The 15,517-nt window shown below is 43.2% G+C and overlaps 1 protein-coding gene across 6 annotated transcripts in view; it reads right to left on the bottom strand.

Annotated features, from left to right (window-relative positions):
- The window catches only part of Col25a1 (collagen type XXV alpha 1 chain), a 417,766-nt gene that overhangs the window by 75,762 nt on the left and 326,487 nt on the right, over nt 1-15,517 (bottom strand). For all 6 annotated transcript variants that reach the window (XM_029537736.1, XM_029537737.1, XM_021195769.2 and 3 more), the window contains exons 13-15: nt 9,160-9,213; nt 7,020-7,046; nt 3,619-3,663 (exon numbers count right to left, since the gene is read on the bottom strand). In XM_029537736.1, coding sequence (XP_029393596.1) covers nt 3,619-3,663; nt 7,020-7,046; nt 9,160-9,213 — 126 coding nt within the window. The remainder of the gene's footprint in view (nt 1-3,618; nt 3,664-7,019; nt 7,047-9,159; nt 9,214-15,517) is intronic.

The raw sequence follows: 15,517 nt of genomic DNA, 5'->3' as shown, positions 1-15,517 counted from the left end.
GTATAGCCCTGGCTGTCCTGGAACTCACTTTGTAGACCAGGCTGGCCTCGAACTCAGAAATCCGCCTGCCTCTGCCTCCCAAGTGCTGGGATCAAAGGCGTGCGTCACCACGCCCTGCTTGAGGTAAGATTTTCTTAAATGGGTTAAGTTAGGTAGAGTGACCCACCTGAATGTGGGTAGTGCCATTTCATGGGCTAGCCTTGGAAGGAATGGGAAGGCGAGACAAGAGAGCATGCACTCGCTCACCCATCGCTCTCTGCTCTCGACTGCACATGGGATGTGACCTGCTGCTTCAAGGCTTGACCTACCCACAGTGATGGGCTAGAATTTCAAGTCAGGCCCCAAATAAGCCCTTTCTGCTTAATTTGTTCTTGTCAGGGGATTTTTATCACACTAACTAAAGATTAAACTAGACAGTATCCTATGGGTTTCGGTCTGTCTGTCCCTTTACTAGTGAGCTCAGTGTCCAGTCAATAAAGAAACTACCGTAAAGTTCAGTACCTACTATGAATAGAATTAGAGTGCCATTTCAGTGTGCAGGGGATGACTTGGGCAGTTTGGGAGAGTAAAGAGCATTCCCAGGAAATGACTTGTACATCCAAGCTTCAGAGGACTGAAGACTGAATAACGCTAGACAACGGAGCTGTGGAGTTGAGGAGCTGGTCAAGAGGAAGGCAGAAGGTGAGCAAACATCTAAACAGAGATGGCCTGGGCAGGGTTAGAGAGGACCAGGTGCCGATTGCCCTGGAGTCTCAAATCAGACATGCCTTGTGAAAGGCCAGAAGCATGAGGATGCTAAATGAGGGGGCAGTGCATACATAGGACTGGATGATATGGGAGCAAAGCAAAGGAAAGGACCAGCCAGATCGTGCCAACAGAGTGTAGACAGAGCTCCTGACTTGGCAGGCAACACTGCGCAGGGTCCAACAGTGTGGTCCTATCCTTCGGTGTGCTGTAGCGACATCTGCTTGCAGTGGGCAAGAAGTCCATCTCAACATTTGTGGGCAGAGTCAACACTCCCAAGAGTAGAGTGTGAAGCTCTATAGTCACTTTACATGTGAATCAAATCAGTCTTTTGTGGGTTGTTCTTAAGTTGAGTGTACTGTGCTGCTGGCCACATAGAAGCCCTGGCCCCAGCCAGTGGTTTTATAGTCCCTAGCATTTCCAGATGACCAGTCTGAAAGGCTCAGATTGCTTTACCATCCGAATGTGCAGAGTTGGATCAAAAGGGGGAAAAAAATCCATTAAAGTGAATCAGCCAATGACGTAATTTACTACATCAATAGCAAAAAAAAAAAAAAAAAAAAAAAAAAAAAATTGGTTTTTTAACCCCTGCGAGTTGGAAAGTGATGAATGAGTTTTACATACTGAAGACAAAGGCCACGAGAAGCGTGTTTCCAACATGCTGGAAACAAATTATATGACAGGAGCAGGAAATGTTTAAAAAAACCCATCAAAAATTATATTCCAATCACTACATTCTTGGAACGAACGCTGCAGGTCAGATTACATATTATACACGTTACGGGTTGCTATTTACAATCCCCTGTTTAGACCTATTGAAAGTTTATAGAAACGATTTCCGCTTTAACTGAGGCATTTCATGTACTTAATTTCAACTGAGCAGTAAAATTTTTTGAAAAAAAAAAGAAAAGAAAAGAAAAGAAAAGAAAATAGAAGGAAAAGAAAAACCAACCATGTTGTTGATTTTAATTTCCATGTGGTAGGGAAAGTTAGTATTTATTGAGAGTTTATGATGTGTGTGCTAGTGTGGCAACTGATCTGCATTAATGTATAAAGTAGGAACAACATTCCTTTGAGACCACTTGGGCCCTTTTAAGAAAAAAACATTGTTTCACTATTACAAAATTAAATTTCAAAACCTATGTGAGTAAAAAAGCAATTACTGGCCTGTGTTCCAAAAACTGAGGTTTTAAAATCACTTCTCCTAAAGCATAAAACAGTCTACTGAAATTCACATAGGCGCAGTTTGGAATTTTATATGTTATTTTGTTGTATGAAGAAATTGCCTTCTGTGTACAGTATTTCCTCTATCTTAAACAGAGGCTTCCTACTGTAGTCAAATCTTGCTGGACACTTACAAGACTGTGCAAGGAATGGCCTTTAAAAAAATCAAAATAACAATAATATTATAAAATACATGAAAACTATGTAATATCAAAATCACCATGACCAGAAATAAAATTTATTTTGTCCATGGCTCTACTCATTTGTTTTACATGTTTTGGGTGCTGAATTCTGCCGCAAAATAGAACCAGGGAGTTGCGCCAGAGACTATGTGGCCCACAGAGCCTAAAATATTAATTTATAGAGCAAGCTGATTGATCTCTGCTTTTAGACAACAGGATGAGAGCTAAATAAGCCATCAGCCAGGTTTATATAGGCAGGGTTTCAAACCCTGCTCCCAGAGTGGCCAGGAGCACCCATGGTCTTCTTAGCACTAAACATCTCCACGTCATATTTGACTACAACTCGAGATTCACATGCGGCCGAGGAGAAGATGCAGCTCTGAAACAGGGATGCTAAGGTAGTTCATAGAGCACGGAAGCTGAGATATGCCTGCCAGTTCCACCGTGAAGAATTATCTGGTCAGTACTGTCAACAGTGTGGAGGCCGAGACACCCTGGTTTCCAAGAAACTGAGAATCTACCCTAAACTCAAACTGTCTCTCGAACACCAGCCATTGCTTCTCAGTGACATTAATTTGCTTCCACCCCATGCCATAGTTGTATTAATATTTATGAGATGGAGAAAGATAACTTGCTATATATCTTACGAGCATGTTTTTATGACTAACCATTATCCATCTGTACAGTCATAATTTTCAAAACGGAGCAGCCCCACTCTCCGCTGTGAGCCTGAATGAGTAATCCCTTCTTTGGTTAGTTACTGCACTTGCTTCCCACTAAAGTACATCTACTTTGATTCCATATTCAGCTCTTTAAAGGGGTGGTCTTCCCAGATCTGAACACATGGTACAGATGAAGGAAAATATCCTTTTGATGTCACAGCGTCATGATGTCACGGATGTCAAAACACAAACTTGAGCAAACACCGTAATGACAAGACTGGCGGGATAAAGGAGAGGAAACAGAGATGGACTGGGGAAGGAAGCATGCACTGTAAATGCCAACCAGTGTTTCAAAGACCAAGGAGGCAGAAGACTTCGGAGGAAGAATGGTATCCAGCCTTCCTGACATAAACACTGCAGTCAAGTGCTATTAACGTAAGGCTAAACATTCATCTTTTATCCTACACCAATATACTTCCTCCTAAAGCTAGAACGAACCAAATCACTTCAGGATTGCTCGATCCTGGTCTCTACAAAGATGCACTGATGCATGAGCATGTTTACCGCTCGAAAAGACTGATTGTTGGAAATTTACTTATTTTCTAGAAACTCTGACAAGCCATTTTGCTTTCGGAACCCTTAAATCTGTGGATAAGCTGTGGACCAATCACTTTTTCTATGGAACTGATTTCTAATCCGGGAGGTTTCTCTCTGACCCTGTCCTTCCCACCTCTCTCCCCACTCCATACACACTCAATAATATTCTCGCTCGTGCACACACCCTTCTGTGTTTCACAAGACTGTACCTTTTCTCCTGTATCACCTTTGGGACCATTTTCTCCAGCATCTCCCTGAGAAGAGGACAAAGTGACACACTTAAATATGCTGGAGATTTAAAGGAGAGGACATTCTCCGTTGAATTCTCCTTTAGACACACCCTGTTACAGTCTCCTGTAATTGTTCACAGAGCCAACGGACTTCGACTTGATCAGCTGATTGATGCCAGTACAATTACTTTTATCACACTGAGCATGGCTGAGTTCCTTTAAACACTACAGCATTAACACAGATCACTGACTTACCTGCCAGCCTTCTCATAGTTGATGTGGACGTCAAGTTTCCCCCTCTCAGTCTCACTATTCCCTCTGTCCAAAGCTCTGCATAGCAGTGTACCCCTAAAACTTCCCATTCTGTGCCACAGCACTTCTGTTTGCTACGTCTGAGTCCTTTTTCCGACTGTGTCAAGCACTTTTCCTTACTAGCTGTATAAATTCGAGTTGGTGTCAAATCAATGAAGGCGCCAGAGCTAAGTGCATGCTGTGGCCTCCAAAGCCTGTGGACTGAGTATTTATCTACTTGGGGCTCCATAGATGGCATTCATAAAAGGGAACTTTTACCAGGGACTAAACCACTAACCAAAGAGTATGCATGGAGGGACTCAAAGGCTACATATGTTGTAGAGGATGGCCTTGTGGGACATCAATGAGAGGAGAGGCCCTTGGCCTTGTGAAGGCTCTATGCTCCAGTGTAGAGGAGTGCCAGGACAGGGAATCAGGAGTGGGTGGGTTCATGAGCAGAGAGAGGAGGGTGGTATGGGGGGGTTCTTGGAGGGGAAATGAGATAAAATTTGAAATGTAAATAAAGAAAATATCTAATAAAAAATAAACTTGATATGAAGTTAAAAATTTTTTAAAAAGGGAATTTTTATATTTTTATTAGATAACTTCTCTCCTACATCATAGTAAACTGAATTAGGAAGATGTCTTACTTTGGGTTTTATTGCTGTGAACAGACACCATGACCAATGCAAGTCTTATAAAGGCCAACATTTAATTGGGGCTGGCTCATGATTTCAGACATTCAGTCCATTATCACCATGGTGGGAACACAGCACCAGGCAGATTGACTCGATGCTGGAGGAGCCAGGAGTTTTACATCATGATCCACAGACAGCCATGAGTAGGATCTCTTTCCACACTGGGCAGAGCCTAAGCATAGAAGCCTCAAAGCCCACCTTCACAGTGACACATTTCCTCCAAGGCCTCCAACTAGTGCCATTCCCTGGGTCAAGCATTTTCAACCCACCACAGGAGGGGTATGCTTCTTTGGTTAATTCCCCATTCTTCCAGTGGCATCTCCTTCCTTTCCACAGGCAAAGGTTTTCATTTTATCTCTGTGCCTTTGTCCTGCTGAACTGTGACTGCTCTAATTTAAGCCTTATAGCACGCTAGAGGGGAAATGCCATGGATTTTAGATTCAGTAGAACAGAGTCCGGCGCTGGCGCTCATCAGGCAAATGCAGTGCCCTCTGTGCTGAGCTTCTCTTGGGTAGTGTGTGAATAAAGATAAACCACGAAACTGTTAGAACCAAGTCCTGTACCTGGTTGAGCATCTCAACGTATGCCAGCACCCCCTCTCCCAAAGTAACAGTCCTTGCTGTTGGAGGATTCATTTCCTTGGTGTTTGTGGTGTTTCTATGCTGGGTGGCTCTTTTCTCTAGCTTCAGGAGAGGCCGTTTCCCACCATTTAAACATGGTGTCTTAGTCAGGATTTCTATTCCTGCACAAATGTAATGACCAAGAAGCAAGTTGGGGAGGAAAGGGTTTATTTGGCTTACATTTCCAAACTGCTATTGATCACCAAAGGATGCAGGACTGGAACTCAAGCAGGTCAGAAAGCAGGAGCTGATGCAGAGGCCATGGAGGGATGTTCTTTACTGGCTTGCTTCCCCTGGCTTGCTCAGTCCACTCTCTTATAGAACCCAAGACTACCAGCCCAGAGATGGCACCACCCACAAGGGAACCTCCCCCCTTGATCACTAATTGAGAAAATGCCTTACAGCTGGATCTCATGGAGGCATTTCCCCAACTGAAGCTCCTTTCTCTGTGATAACTCCAGCTGTGTCAAGTTGACACAAAGCTATCCAGTACACATGGCCATGAAATAAGAGAGAGACTAGCAGTTGTGGTTTTTCAAGAATGAGAAAATAGAAGAGAGAGAGAGAGTCACTCTCTCCCTCCAAAGCTCCTTCTACCGCTTCAAATAAACAAGAACTCAACTTGCTCAGGTGCCTGTGTGCAGTGACAGATACTGGACAGGAGGGAAGGACCCTATCTGCGAACCCAAGGGGGTGCTGGCACTGTTCTCTCCCCAATTTCCACACAAAACAGTTATTTGATGACTAATTGACTTCAAGTTAATCACCATGAACTCATTTGATGTCATAAAGACACTGGTCATGTACTGTAGGCAGTGCCAGTAGGTGGCTTACTTGCATGCATTTTAGAAATTGTCTTGAAACCCCTTTAAAACACCTATCTCCTTCTTGGGAAACCCGGTTGAGAGGGTTCAGAGCAGTTGTGAAGTAAAGAGCTTGAGTATCCCATCACGAATGGCCTTTTACACCCTTATTTTGCTGCTCTTCCAATTTAATACTGCCTTCCCTCTGCTGTACAAGGCCGAAAAATATGGTTAAATGGAGGACTAGTTCCTTGATCTTTGGATGAACTTCTTTTGCAACCAAGGCTGTGGTATTTGTCAGAAAGACTGTCACTTAGGAAGAGCACAACGTGTCATGGTATCCAGGTAGCTCTCCACTCAGAGACGCACCCAAACACCATTGGCAGTTGGCAGCGGTGGTACCTGAAGTATGAATAGCACTACGCATAGCAGAAGTCTGAAAACTCAAGGCAGGCCTGTGAGGAGTAGAAAAGGTATCTAAGGGGATTAACCCACAATGCCCCACTCTCCATTTGTGCCCCTTTCTGGTTTTGACGAGGATTCTTTGTGGGGTCACTTCAGATAACTGGTACAGGTAAACACCTGTACCCCACTGACCTTTGACCTAGAGTCTTCAGAAGCAGCAGAGGAAGCTGCAGACGTCTAGGAAGGTATCAGAGTGGCATCAGTGAGTATGCAGGATGCTTTTTAAAAAACAGGGCTAGGGGCTTCTGAACCCTGGCATGCAGTGTCTGCCCCTTCCACCCTTCCTTTCAACCCCAAACTCAAATGTTGTAAGGAAGGAAAAAGAACCATATTTCCTCCCACAATTTGGCAGTCTGAAAGACTTACTACCTCCTCCCGAATCTCCACTTATCTGTCCGTCTGTCCGTCCGTCTCTCCACCCACCCATCCTCTCACCAGCCCAGTTCAGTTTGGGTGTAGCTTTGGAGAAGTGGGGTGACGAGCGAAGGCAAAAGCATCATTACCTTTTCTCCTTCTTTGCCAGGTTCTCCCTGAGCACAAAAAACAGAGATTGTGAGGTATTAATGGAGAGCTAGTCAGTAAAGCAATACCAGGCAAGGCAGATACGGAACACTCACTGAATGCACTAGGTGGATTGATTATACAGGGCATTGTCTATCGTGGCTTTAATTTTGATATGAAAACAAATCACAAAAGTACCCAGAAGGACTGGGTCCAGAAACCAGTGCTAACTTTAATCCTGAGTCCTTACTTTTATAAGTATAATGACATATGCAGAAGATTAGAAATTACCCAGGAGTGGGCTGGAACACTAAGGGGGAGTGACGGTGTGGTACCCTGATGTCTCTCCAAACTCCAAATCAATATGGGGGTTAGCATGTCCTTCCATAACGCTGCCTATTGAAGACATGTTTCAATGCATGGACTATGTCAGGGCTGACCTCTGGTACAGTTCTGCCATCTATATTCTTGGACATGATCATAAGCCCTCAATGCAGCATTGACATCCCTTGACGACATCATCAATTCCATAACTGGCAGGGAACAACATGTTTCATGCAGATCAAGACAGCGGAATGGAGCAGAGCTTTAGTCTGTAAGGTTCCTCCTAGAAATGGTGGCCAGGAACACGTGAGGCCTAAATATGAAACTGTTCTCTGAAGAGAGCTGCTTTTTTCCCTTTCTCTAGGAAAGGGCGGGGAACAGACAGGCAATGTCCTAAAATACCTGCACATTGTGATGAGACTTCCTTATCGGAAGCTTTAATAAGCGCTGCCATGAGATCAGACTTCTTTAAAAAAAAAAAAAAAAAAAAAGAAAAAAAAAACCAACACAAAAACGGTGTAACAAGATGATTGTGGAAAAAAGAAAACCAAATTGAAAGAAAATCCACTCTAGAGGTGAGCTTGGGGCAAAACTCTTTTCATTCTCAGGAACTCATCCTGGCTCCCTGGCTTTCTGCATCTCTGGTGACCTGCACCACTCAATGTCCATCCTGAGAGCCGCATTGCCAGGCAACACAGGGCCAGCACCAGGGATTCGCCTCGAGCATTAGCAACCACCCGCGGACTGTTTAGTAAAATATGAAAGAGGAAGAGGACAGAAGGCGGCTGGGGTCCAGAAGGAATATCTTCTTTCTTCTCCTCCAGGACAAAAGAAAAGGCGAATTTATGAGTTTTCGGTCTGCCCACAGCATCTAAATAGCAGTGTGATGTGTAGAATCAGCTGACAGACATCTGTGGGTACAGACCCACACCAGCACAGCTGATGGGATTAGACATCGGTTTTGTACTTCAAGGGGTGTTCACTCATCAAAGGATTTGGGATTTGTCTGTCTGCGTGGCTTAAACTAAACTGTCACCAATCTCTTTTGATTTAATGGATTCATTTGTTCTTCAAGAAACCAAGCAAATAGGCAATCCCCCAAAAATATCCTCATTACATTTTTTCCCTGCTTAGTAATTCAAACTATATCCATTTTTAAATTCTAAACACACCACATCTTTACTCTGTTTTTTGTCTGATTAACTGGCCATGTTGTGTAAAAGCTGAAGGTGGCCAAATCTTGAGAAAAAGCCATCATAGCTCTGTACACATAATCTGTGACGGGGCTTTGCTAATATATACATTTTAGGCAGTGTGAACATGACCTATATTTTCACATCTTACTAAGGGGTAAAATAACAGGAGTCATTTGGCGGGCTTTCTTATGCTAGTTAATTATACCCCATGATATATTTCTTTAGAACTGTTTTATGGGTGTTTTGCTTGCATGTATATCTGTGGAACTACTTACGGAGGGTCGGGAGATGTTATGTGGGCATGGAGAATTGAACTCAAGTCCTCTTTGAGGGCACCAAGTGCTTCTAACTACTGAGCCATCACCCCCTCCCCACTCCCCAGCTCCACAGGGAAGGTTTTAGACAGCCCTGTATCCTATTTCTTTTTTATGCATGTCTAATGCTAATGACAATCGTAGACATAATTTGGTCATTAGTTACAAAGTACTATGACAGCATGTAATACCACTGACAGTACAGTCGATCCAACTTCAACCAGAAGAACAATTTACAAACTGTGACAGCTTACAGCCGTGTAGGAACCATGCAGTAGATGACTGTGTTTGACTGTATCTCTACCCACCTTAGGTCCTGGCAGTCCACTCTGCCCAGCTGCTCCAGGTGATCCAGGCTCACCCTCAAAACAGAAAGTATACATACATTACTAACCAAATAAGCCAATTTAGCATATAATAGAGATGATGAGAGGAGTTGGCCATCTTAGAATGAGCTAGAAAAACAGAGAATAAGTAACAGAATAATTAGTCCCACTGTGGCCCAAAGATTTATACGCTTGAGAACGAAGTATTTAACTGAGTTAATTCCCTTTGTGTGGTCTTTTCATCAATAAGAAAGCTGAGCAAGGAGTTATCAGGGATGCTGGAAGTTACTGAGCAAGGAGTTATCAGGGATGCTGGAAGTTACTGAGCAAGGAGTTATCAGGGATGCTGGAAGCTACTGAGCAAGGAGTTATCAGGGATGCTGGAAGCTACTGAGCAAGGAGTTATCAGGGATGCTGGAAGCTACTGAGTGAGGAGTTATCAGGGATGCTGGAAGCTANAGGAGTTATCAGGGATGCTGGAAGCTACTGAGTGAGGAGTTATCAGGGATGCTGGAAGCTAATATGGTTCTGGGTACCATCCAATTAGTATTTGTTGAATGAATAAAGCTCCCTTGGCAATGACACACTCTCTTGGTGTAGAATTTTTAAATGATCTATCATCTCAGTTAAATAAAGACTAAATCACTAGATTTTTTTTTCTTATTAAACTTAAGTAACACAGATGTATATTTTGGAAATACATATCTTTAAACAGGTACCTAATTTTCTAAAACACATTTTGTGGAAAAGCAATAAATAAATAAATAAATAAATAAATAAATAAATAAAAAGGCTTTGTAAAAGTGATTTTACAATAGTGTTGTGAAGACAACTAAAACAACCAGACTTACTCTTCACCGTCGTACTCTTATGATTGGCTCTAAAGAGAAAGGTAATGGATGCTCAGCTAGAAAACTCCCTGTTTCCAGAGGATGGTGGTATATACCATCCTTTCTGAACCAGTGATCGTTTTCCAAAAAGGGGGGAGAACAAAGCAGCAATAATAACAAAATAGTCCAATTTCCTTGAAATCTCCAGAAACAAAGGACACTGTGTATGTCCCTTATGTTCCCATGTGTCTCATATGTCTGTCCATCTAATTTAATTCCCAGGGTCCTTACGATGTGACTGACTTCTAGACAGCTTTACTTTCCACAGACAAAAGCAAAGTTGCTTCTTAGTTGATGTCTTAAGACAGTGACCATTTTAACTTTAAGAGCAGTTTTGGATTCACTACAAACTTAATTCATTTAGAAGACTATTTCCCAAGTAACCTGGTATCATTTTTTCCATATTAAAAACATGTACATAAATAACAAATATTTTTCACATTTTATCTATTTATCTCATCGTATGTGGGTGTGCAAATCCATGCACACACAAGCCCCAGCATGTGGGTGGAAGTCAGAGAAGAACTTAAGGGAATTGGATCTCTCTTCCTATCTTGTGAGTTCCAGGTGTCAAACTCAGGTCATCAGGTTTGGTGGCAATCACTGTTCCCTGCTGAACCTTCTGACTGGCTGTAAAGTATTATTTCTTAAATGCCACAATTTTTACAGTCATCAATTCAGTTATTACAATGTGCATGAGGCAAGTTTTATTTTTATCTGTTTTATAGGTGTTGAAATTAGGGCATGGGGAAATTCGCACTCTGTGTAGATTTATGGAAAACAGTCAAGATTTGCACTAGCCTGACCTAAGGGGCTGTGTGGAGACAGAAAGATGCGTGCACACGTGCGTGCGCGTGCACACACACACAGAGGACAGAGATTGAGTGACTGATTGATATCTTCTATCATTTGAGTCACATATCCCAACCTACAAGTGGCTTTCCAAAAGGCATAGAAACCTGAGGTAAATATAACCGCCAGAGAGATATGTGTGTACCATATAACCTAGGCCGGTGAAGCATTTCACTCTTGTTCCGGAGTATAACTGCTAAAGTCTTTACCTTCTGTAAGAAATTCTGCTTCCTACAGAAAGTCACATTGTAACTGTAAGTCTTGTGCTTTCTTTGTTAAGTGACAAAGTTGTTGAGTTACAATAATGAAGGGCATCATGGGAAGGTTTTGATATGCTATTTGGACTTTACAGAGGGTAAATGCTTAGAAACGAAGTCCAGCCTGAGGGACGACCATCATTTACCATGCAAACAGAAAAGAGCTACTAAATCTGATTTCAAAGACCCGGCCAATGCTCTGATGTCATAACTCACGGCACGATTTGCAGAGATGACAGGGCCAGGGAACACTGCAAACTCTGTTCAGATCTTCAAAGAATAACCATGGTAGCCAGAGCCCAACAAAACATGCTTAAAGCCCTGGGTCTGGGGAAAACTCATGCGGAGATGAGAAGTGGGAAGGAAAAATATTGCTTAGGTAACTGCGTATTGTTTCCCTCAATATATGAGCCCCAAGGGACTAAAAGCTGGGCTCGGGCTCTCATTGTTCATGTTGCTAAAGGAACATCCAACGGAAGGGGAAACTAAGAAATGGGACTTGTAACCTCTCTCCGTGGGAGCTACCTTCATGCTGTCCTGTTCTCATAGTTGTTTTCACTCATGGCTGTGTATTTTTAAGCATCTATCATCATGTTCCATGGCCTAGTGCAGTGAGCTGTTATCACCACACCCTGGATTTGCTTCTACAGGGTACCCATGATTGTACTGCGGGCGGTTGGATTAGCCGCTGTAAGTATCCTTTAATTAATTCTGCATCGCTGAATACAGGTTGTTTAAAATAGTTATCTCTGGAAATATGATCATGCTTTCCTAGCAAGTTTTTTTTAGTTATGAAAAAAAATTCCAGTATTTAGGGTGGTCCCTGGACCTGGACTATCATTTACCTCCATAATTCAACTGCAAGTAACTTGGACTGCCATTTTGGGATGACCAGCTCCTATCATTTTGGTTTAGGCCAAATTCTCTTTAGAACGCCAATATCAAAGGCCACTCAAGGCTCTTACAAACCATGTCAGGCACTGCCACTCAACAGTACCATGGATGAACCCTGAAGGGTAGAAGGGGATATAGTTTCTCCTAGCCAAATGAGTGCTAAGGGCAAGCAGGCCATTTATCTGGAATGGGGCGTTCACTACTGATCCAGTCATAGTGGTTTCCCATCCTGTCAGTGAGAACTGAATGTGGGTCTTAGCTTTAAATATTCAGTATAACATAACCTTGCCTTCATCGTGTTATAACAGAGTTGTTACGTTTCAGGACTGTACTGTCTTCATCCAAATAGGAGGGGAAAGTAACTTCAAGGAACAAGACTCAGGTGTTGGATGGAAAGGGCCATGGGTCCCATCTGGCCTTGGTCTCTGGGACTGCATATGGCAGCTGGGGGTGTGTAAGGTTAAAACCAGACATGTTCAGAGTGGGCAAGAGTCTGAGAGACAAAGAACAGCTGTGAGATCAGACTCCAAGTCACCACATGCCCAATCTTGCTTTTCTTGTACCTGAGCAACTTGTATCTAAAAACTCACTCCATTTACCATGTTTCTTTCCCCCATTAAACATTGAATTAGATTAGGGAAGTATCCAGTTGGCTCCCAATATTTCTATTCTAGGTCTAAGACACAGAGCAAATCTCTTCTACTTCCACGGAGCTCAACATATCCTCTGTGAAGTGTGGGGCTGAATTCATTGCTCATTCCTTGTAAGAGCCAGTATTATCATCATTTGTTGTTGAACTATAGATGTTAGTAGTAGATCTGTATTCCTTAGAGATTGGATTACATTTTACTTTTAGGCCCAAACTCCCATGCTCTGGAGTCCAAGCCTGGGTATTCTAGTTGTTTGCACATTTTCCTTGGTTTCCCCAAATTCAGATGTGTGGGCTGGTTCTTCTCTCTTGGTCTCCATCAGCCACCTCTTCTATGCACTGATGAGGTTTGAACTGAGGACTGGGGTATGGGGGAGGGAGGGCTCATCACAGGCTCAGCCTGTTTCTGACTCACTGGCTTCTTCTTTCTCCTTCTCCCATCTCACCTTCATCCTCTCTCCCAGACCATCCTGGGAATTCAGCTTCAGTACAGATGGATCAGTGAGTAACATTTTTTGCTTCTACTTGACACCCAACACCTGTTCTTTTCATGCTCCTTTTCTGGAGGCAGAGGAGGTTTTAGAGAGCATGATGGAATGAAAACCTCTTCCTGGACAATTAGATTTTTGTTATGCATCAGAGGACCGGGCATCCCTGTAGGGGAAGTTTGTCTTGTTTATCCTATCAGTACACTTCTTCCATCAAATTAGGATCTCTGTCCTCTTTGGCAATATGATATTAATTAGTAGGAAAGCAGACAGATATGCCAGCCAGGAATTTAATACAAGTGCACCGCTTCAGAGCATTTGCTGACATGGCCCTTAAGCGGATTGAAATAATAAGTAAATCGACCAACCTTAAGGAAAAAAAAAATCTCTAAAATTATAAATATCTAAAAATGTATAATAGGCCACAATAAATTAATAAATCCCAGCATAAGCTGGTTTTGGAAGAAGTCTTCTCATCAATAGCTTAGATTCCTGTGCTGCTAATTCAAAGAGCCATTTATGCAAAACCATTTGAAAAATAGTACTAGAAAGCAAAGAGATAAGAGTTTAAATCACCAAAAATGCTGGCTAAGTTTATCTGGGTATAATTTACATACAGGAGAGGCACTGTCTGCATTGAACATATTAATGTAATGTGAAGATTCAGTTGGGACTACATCCCTTATTTACTGTCTCTCATGATACCTCCGTCTTTTTCTTTCCTATCTTCTCTCTCTACACAGCCTTAGTTCTCACTGATGGTTATATACTGTGGTGGTTTGAATAAAAGTGCACCCTTCCCCAAGCTAGACTCATACATAGGAAATGGCATTATTGGAGGTGTGGCCTTGTTGGAGTAGGTGTGGTCTTGTTAGAGGAAGTGTGTCACTGGGGGTGGGCTTTGAGGTTTCAGAAGCTCAAGTCAGGCCTAGTGGCTTCCTGCTGCCTGTGGACCCAGATGTAGAACTCTAAGCTACCTCTCCAGCACTATGGCTGCCTGCATACCACCCGGCCTCCTACCATGATGATAATGAAGAAAAACCCAGGTAAATGTTTGCCTTTATAAGAGTTGTCATGGTCACGGTGTCTCTTCACAGCAATAAAACCCTAAGACATATACCAATCCTCAGCCTGCAAGCGCTGCAGACTGGTGTTCATTAGGAGCTATCCACTGCTTCCCCCATTCTTGGGTCTTCACACTTGGGAGTATGGGCTAGTAAAGTGACCAGCACAGAGCTGGACACAGCATCAAGACATATGAGGCAGGAATCTTGGTCTCCGGGGAATGATCTTACAGTGGGAAGAGTAGATTCTGAGTAGGCGGGTCTCCTGGGCTCTATGAGCTGCCCACACCTAGATGGCTTAGAAGAAGGGTGTTGCACACCTGTAGCTAACAAGAGCACTACCTAGAATTTCCTTCTTAGAGCAACATGGAAAGGTACAAATGGGAGCCCAGAGAGCACACTGCTGCAGGGCTTGCTTTCTGTATGTGAAAAGGCTAAGAGCCGGGCATGGCATTTCGAAACCCTGTCTTGAAAAACCAAAAGAAAAACAAAAAGAAAAAGCTATCCACTACTCATGCTTTTATGGAAGAGGGCTTGGGAAGGCAGAACAGAAAACTAGATTAAACAGGTTGCATGAAGTGGAAGAGTTTCTTAGGACTGGGCAAAGTAGTCAGGTTTCCGCTTCCCCATGTTAAGTAAGTCTAAATTAGACTGTTCCTGCTCGCTGAAACTTTTGACTGGACTCACACCATCAGAGGAGGATCGGTAGCATTCCAAGACAATCAGCATCCATCATGGGACGGGAGGAGAGAGGGGCCTTGACCTATGCAGGCGCTCTGCTTATTGTTACATGTGTGGGCATCTGTACATGCATGTCCGTAGATGTGGACACGGTGGAATGGAGAGGGACGCCCCAGCTTCCTTCTACCCCAGAGCGGGAACCAGAGGGAAGCAGCAGGAAGTGACAGATGAGGGATGAGAGCCAGTGGGTCTCAGCAAAATGAGGGCATCTCCAGATGCCAAAGCCTGCATGGTTGCACGGATTTCAGGTTTGTGTGGTGTGGCTTTAAAAAAAAAACAAGCCTGTATTTCCAGAGTGAGTTCTGCTAGCGCTTAGACCACTGGTTCTCAACCTGTGGGTCACGACCTCTTTGGGGGCTGCATATCAATTATCTTGGGTTTTTTTGTTTGTTTGATTTTTTTTTTTTTTTAAGACAGGGTTTCTCTGTGTAGCCCTGGCTGTCCTGGAACTCACTTTGTAGACCAGGCTGGCCTTGAACTCAGAAATCCGCCTGCCTCTGCCTCC

This window comes from Mus pahari, chromosome 4, assembly GCF_900095145.1.
Source record: "Mus pahari chromosome 4, PAHARI_EIJ_v1.1, whole genome shotgun sequence".
NCBI lineage: Eukaryota > Metazoa > Chordata > Mammalia > Rodentia > Muridae > Mus > Mus pahari.
Note: the sequence above shows the minus strand (reverse complement) of the source record. Positions and strands in the feature narration are given on the sequence as shown.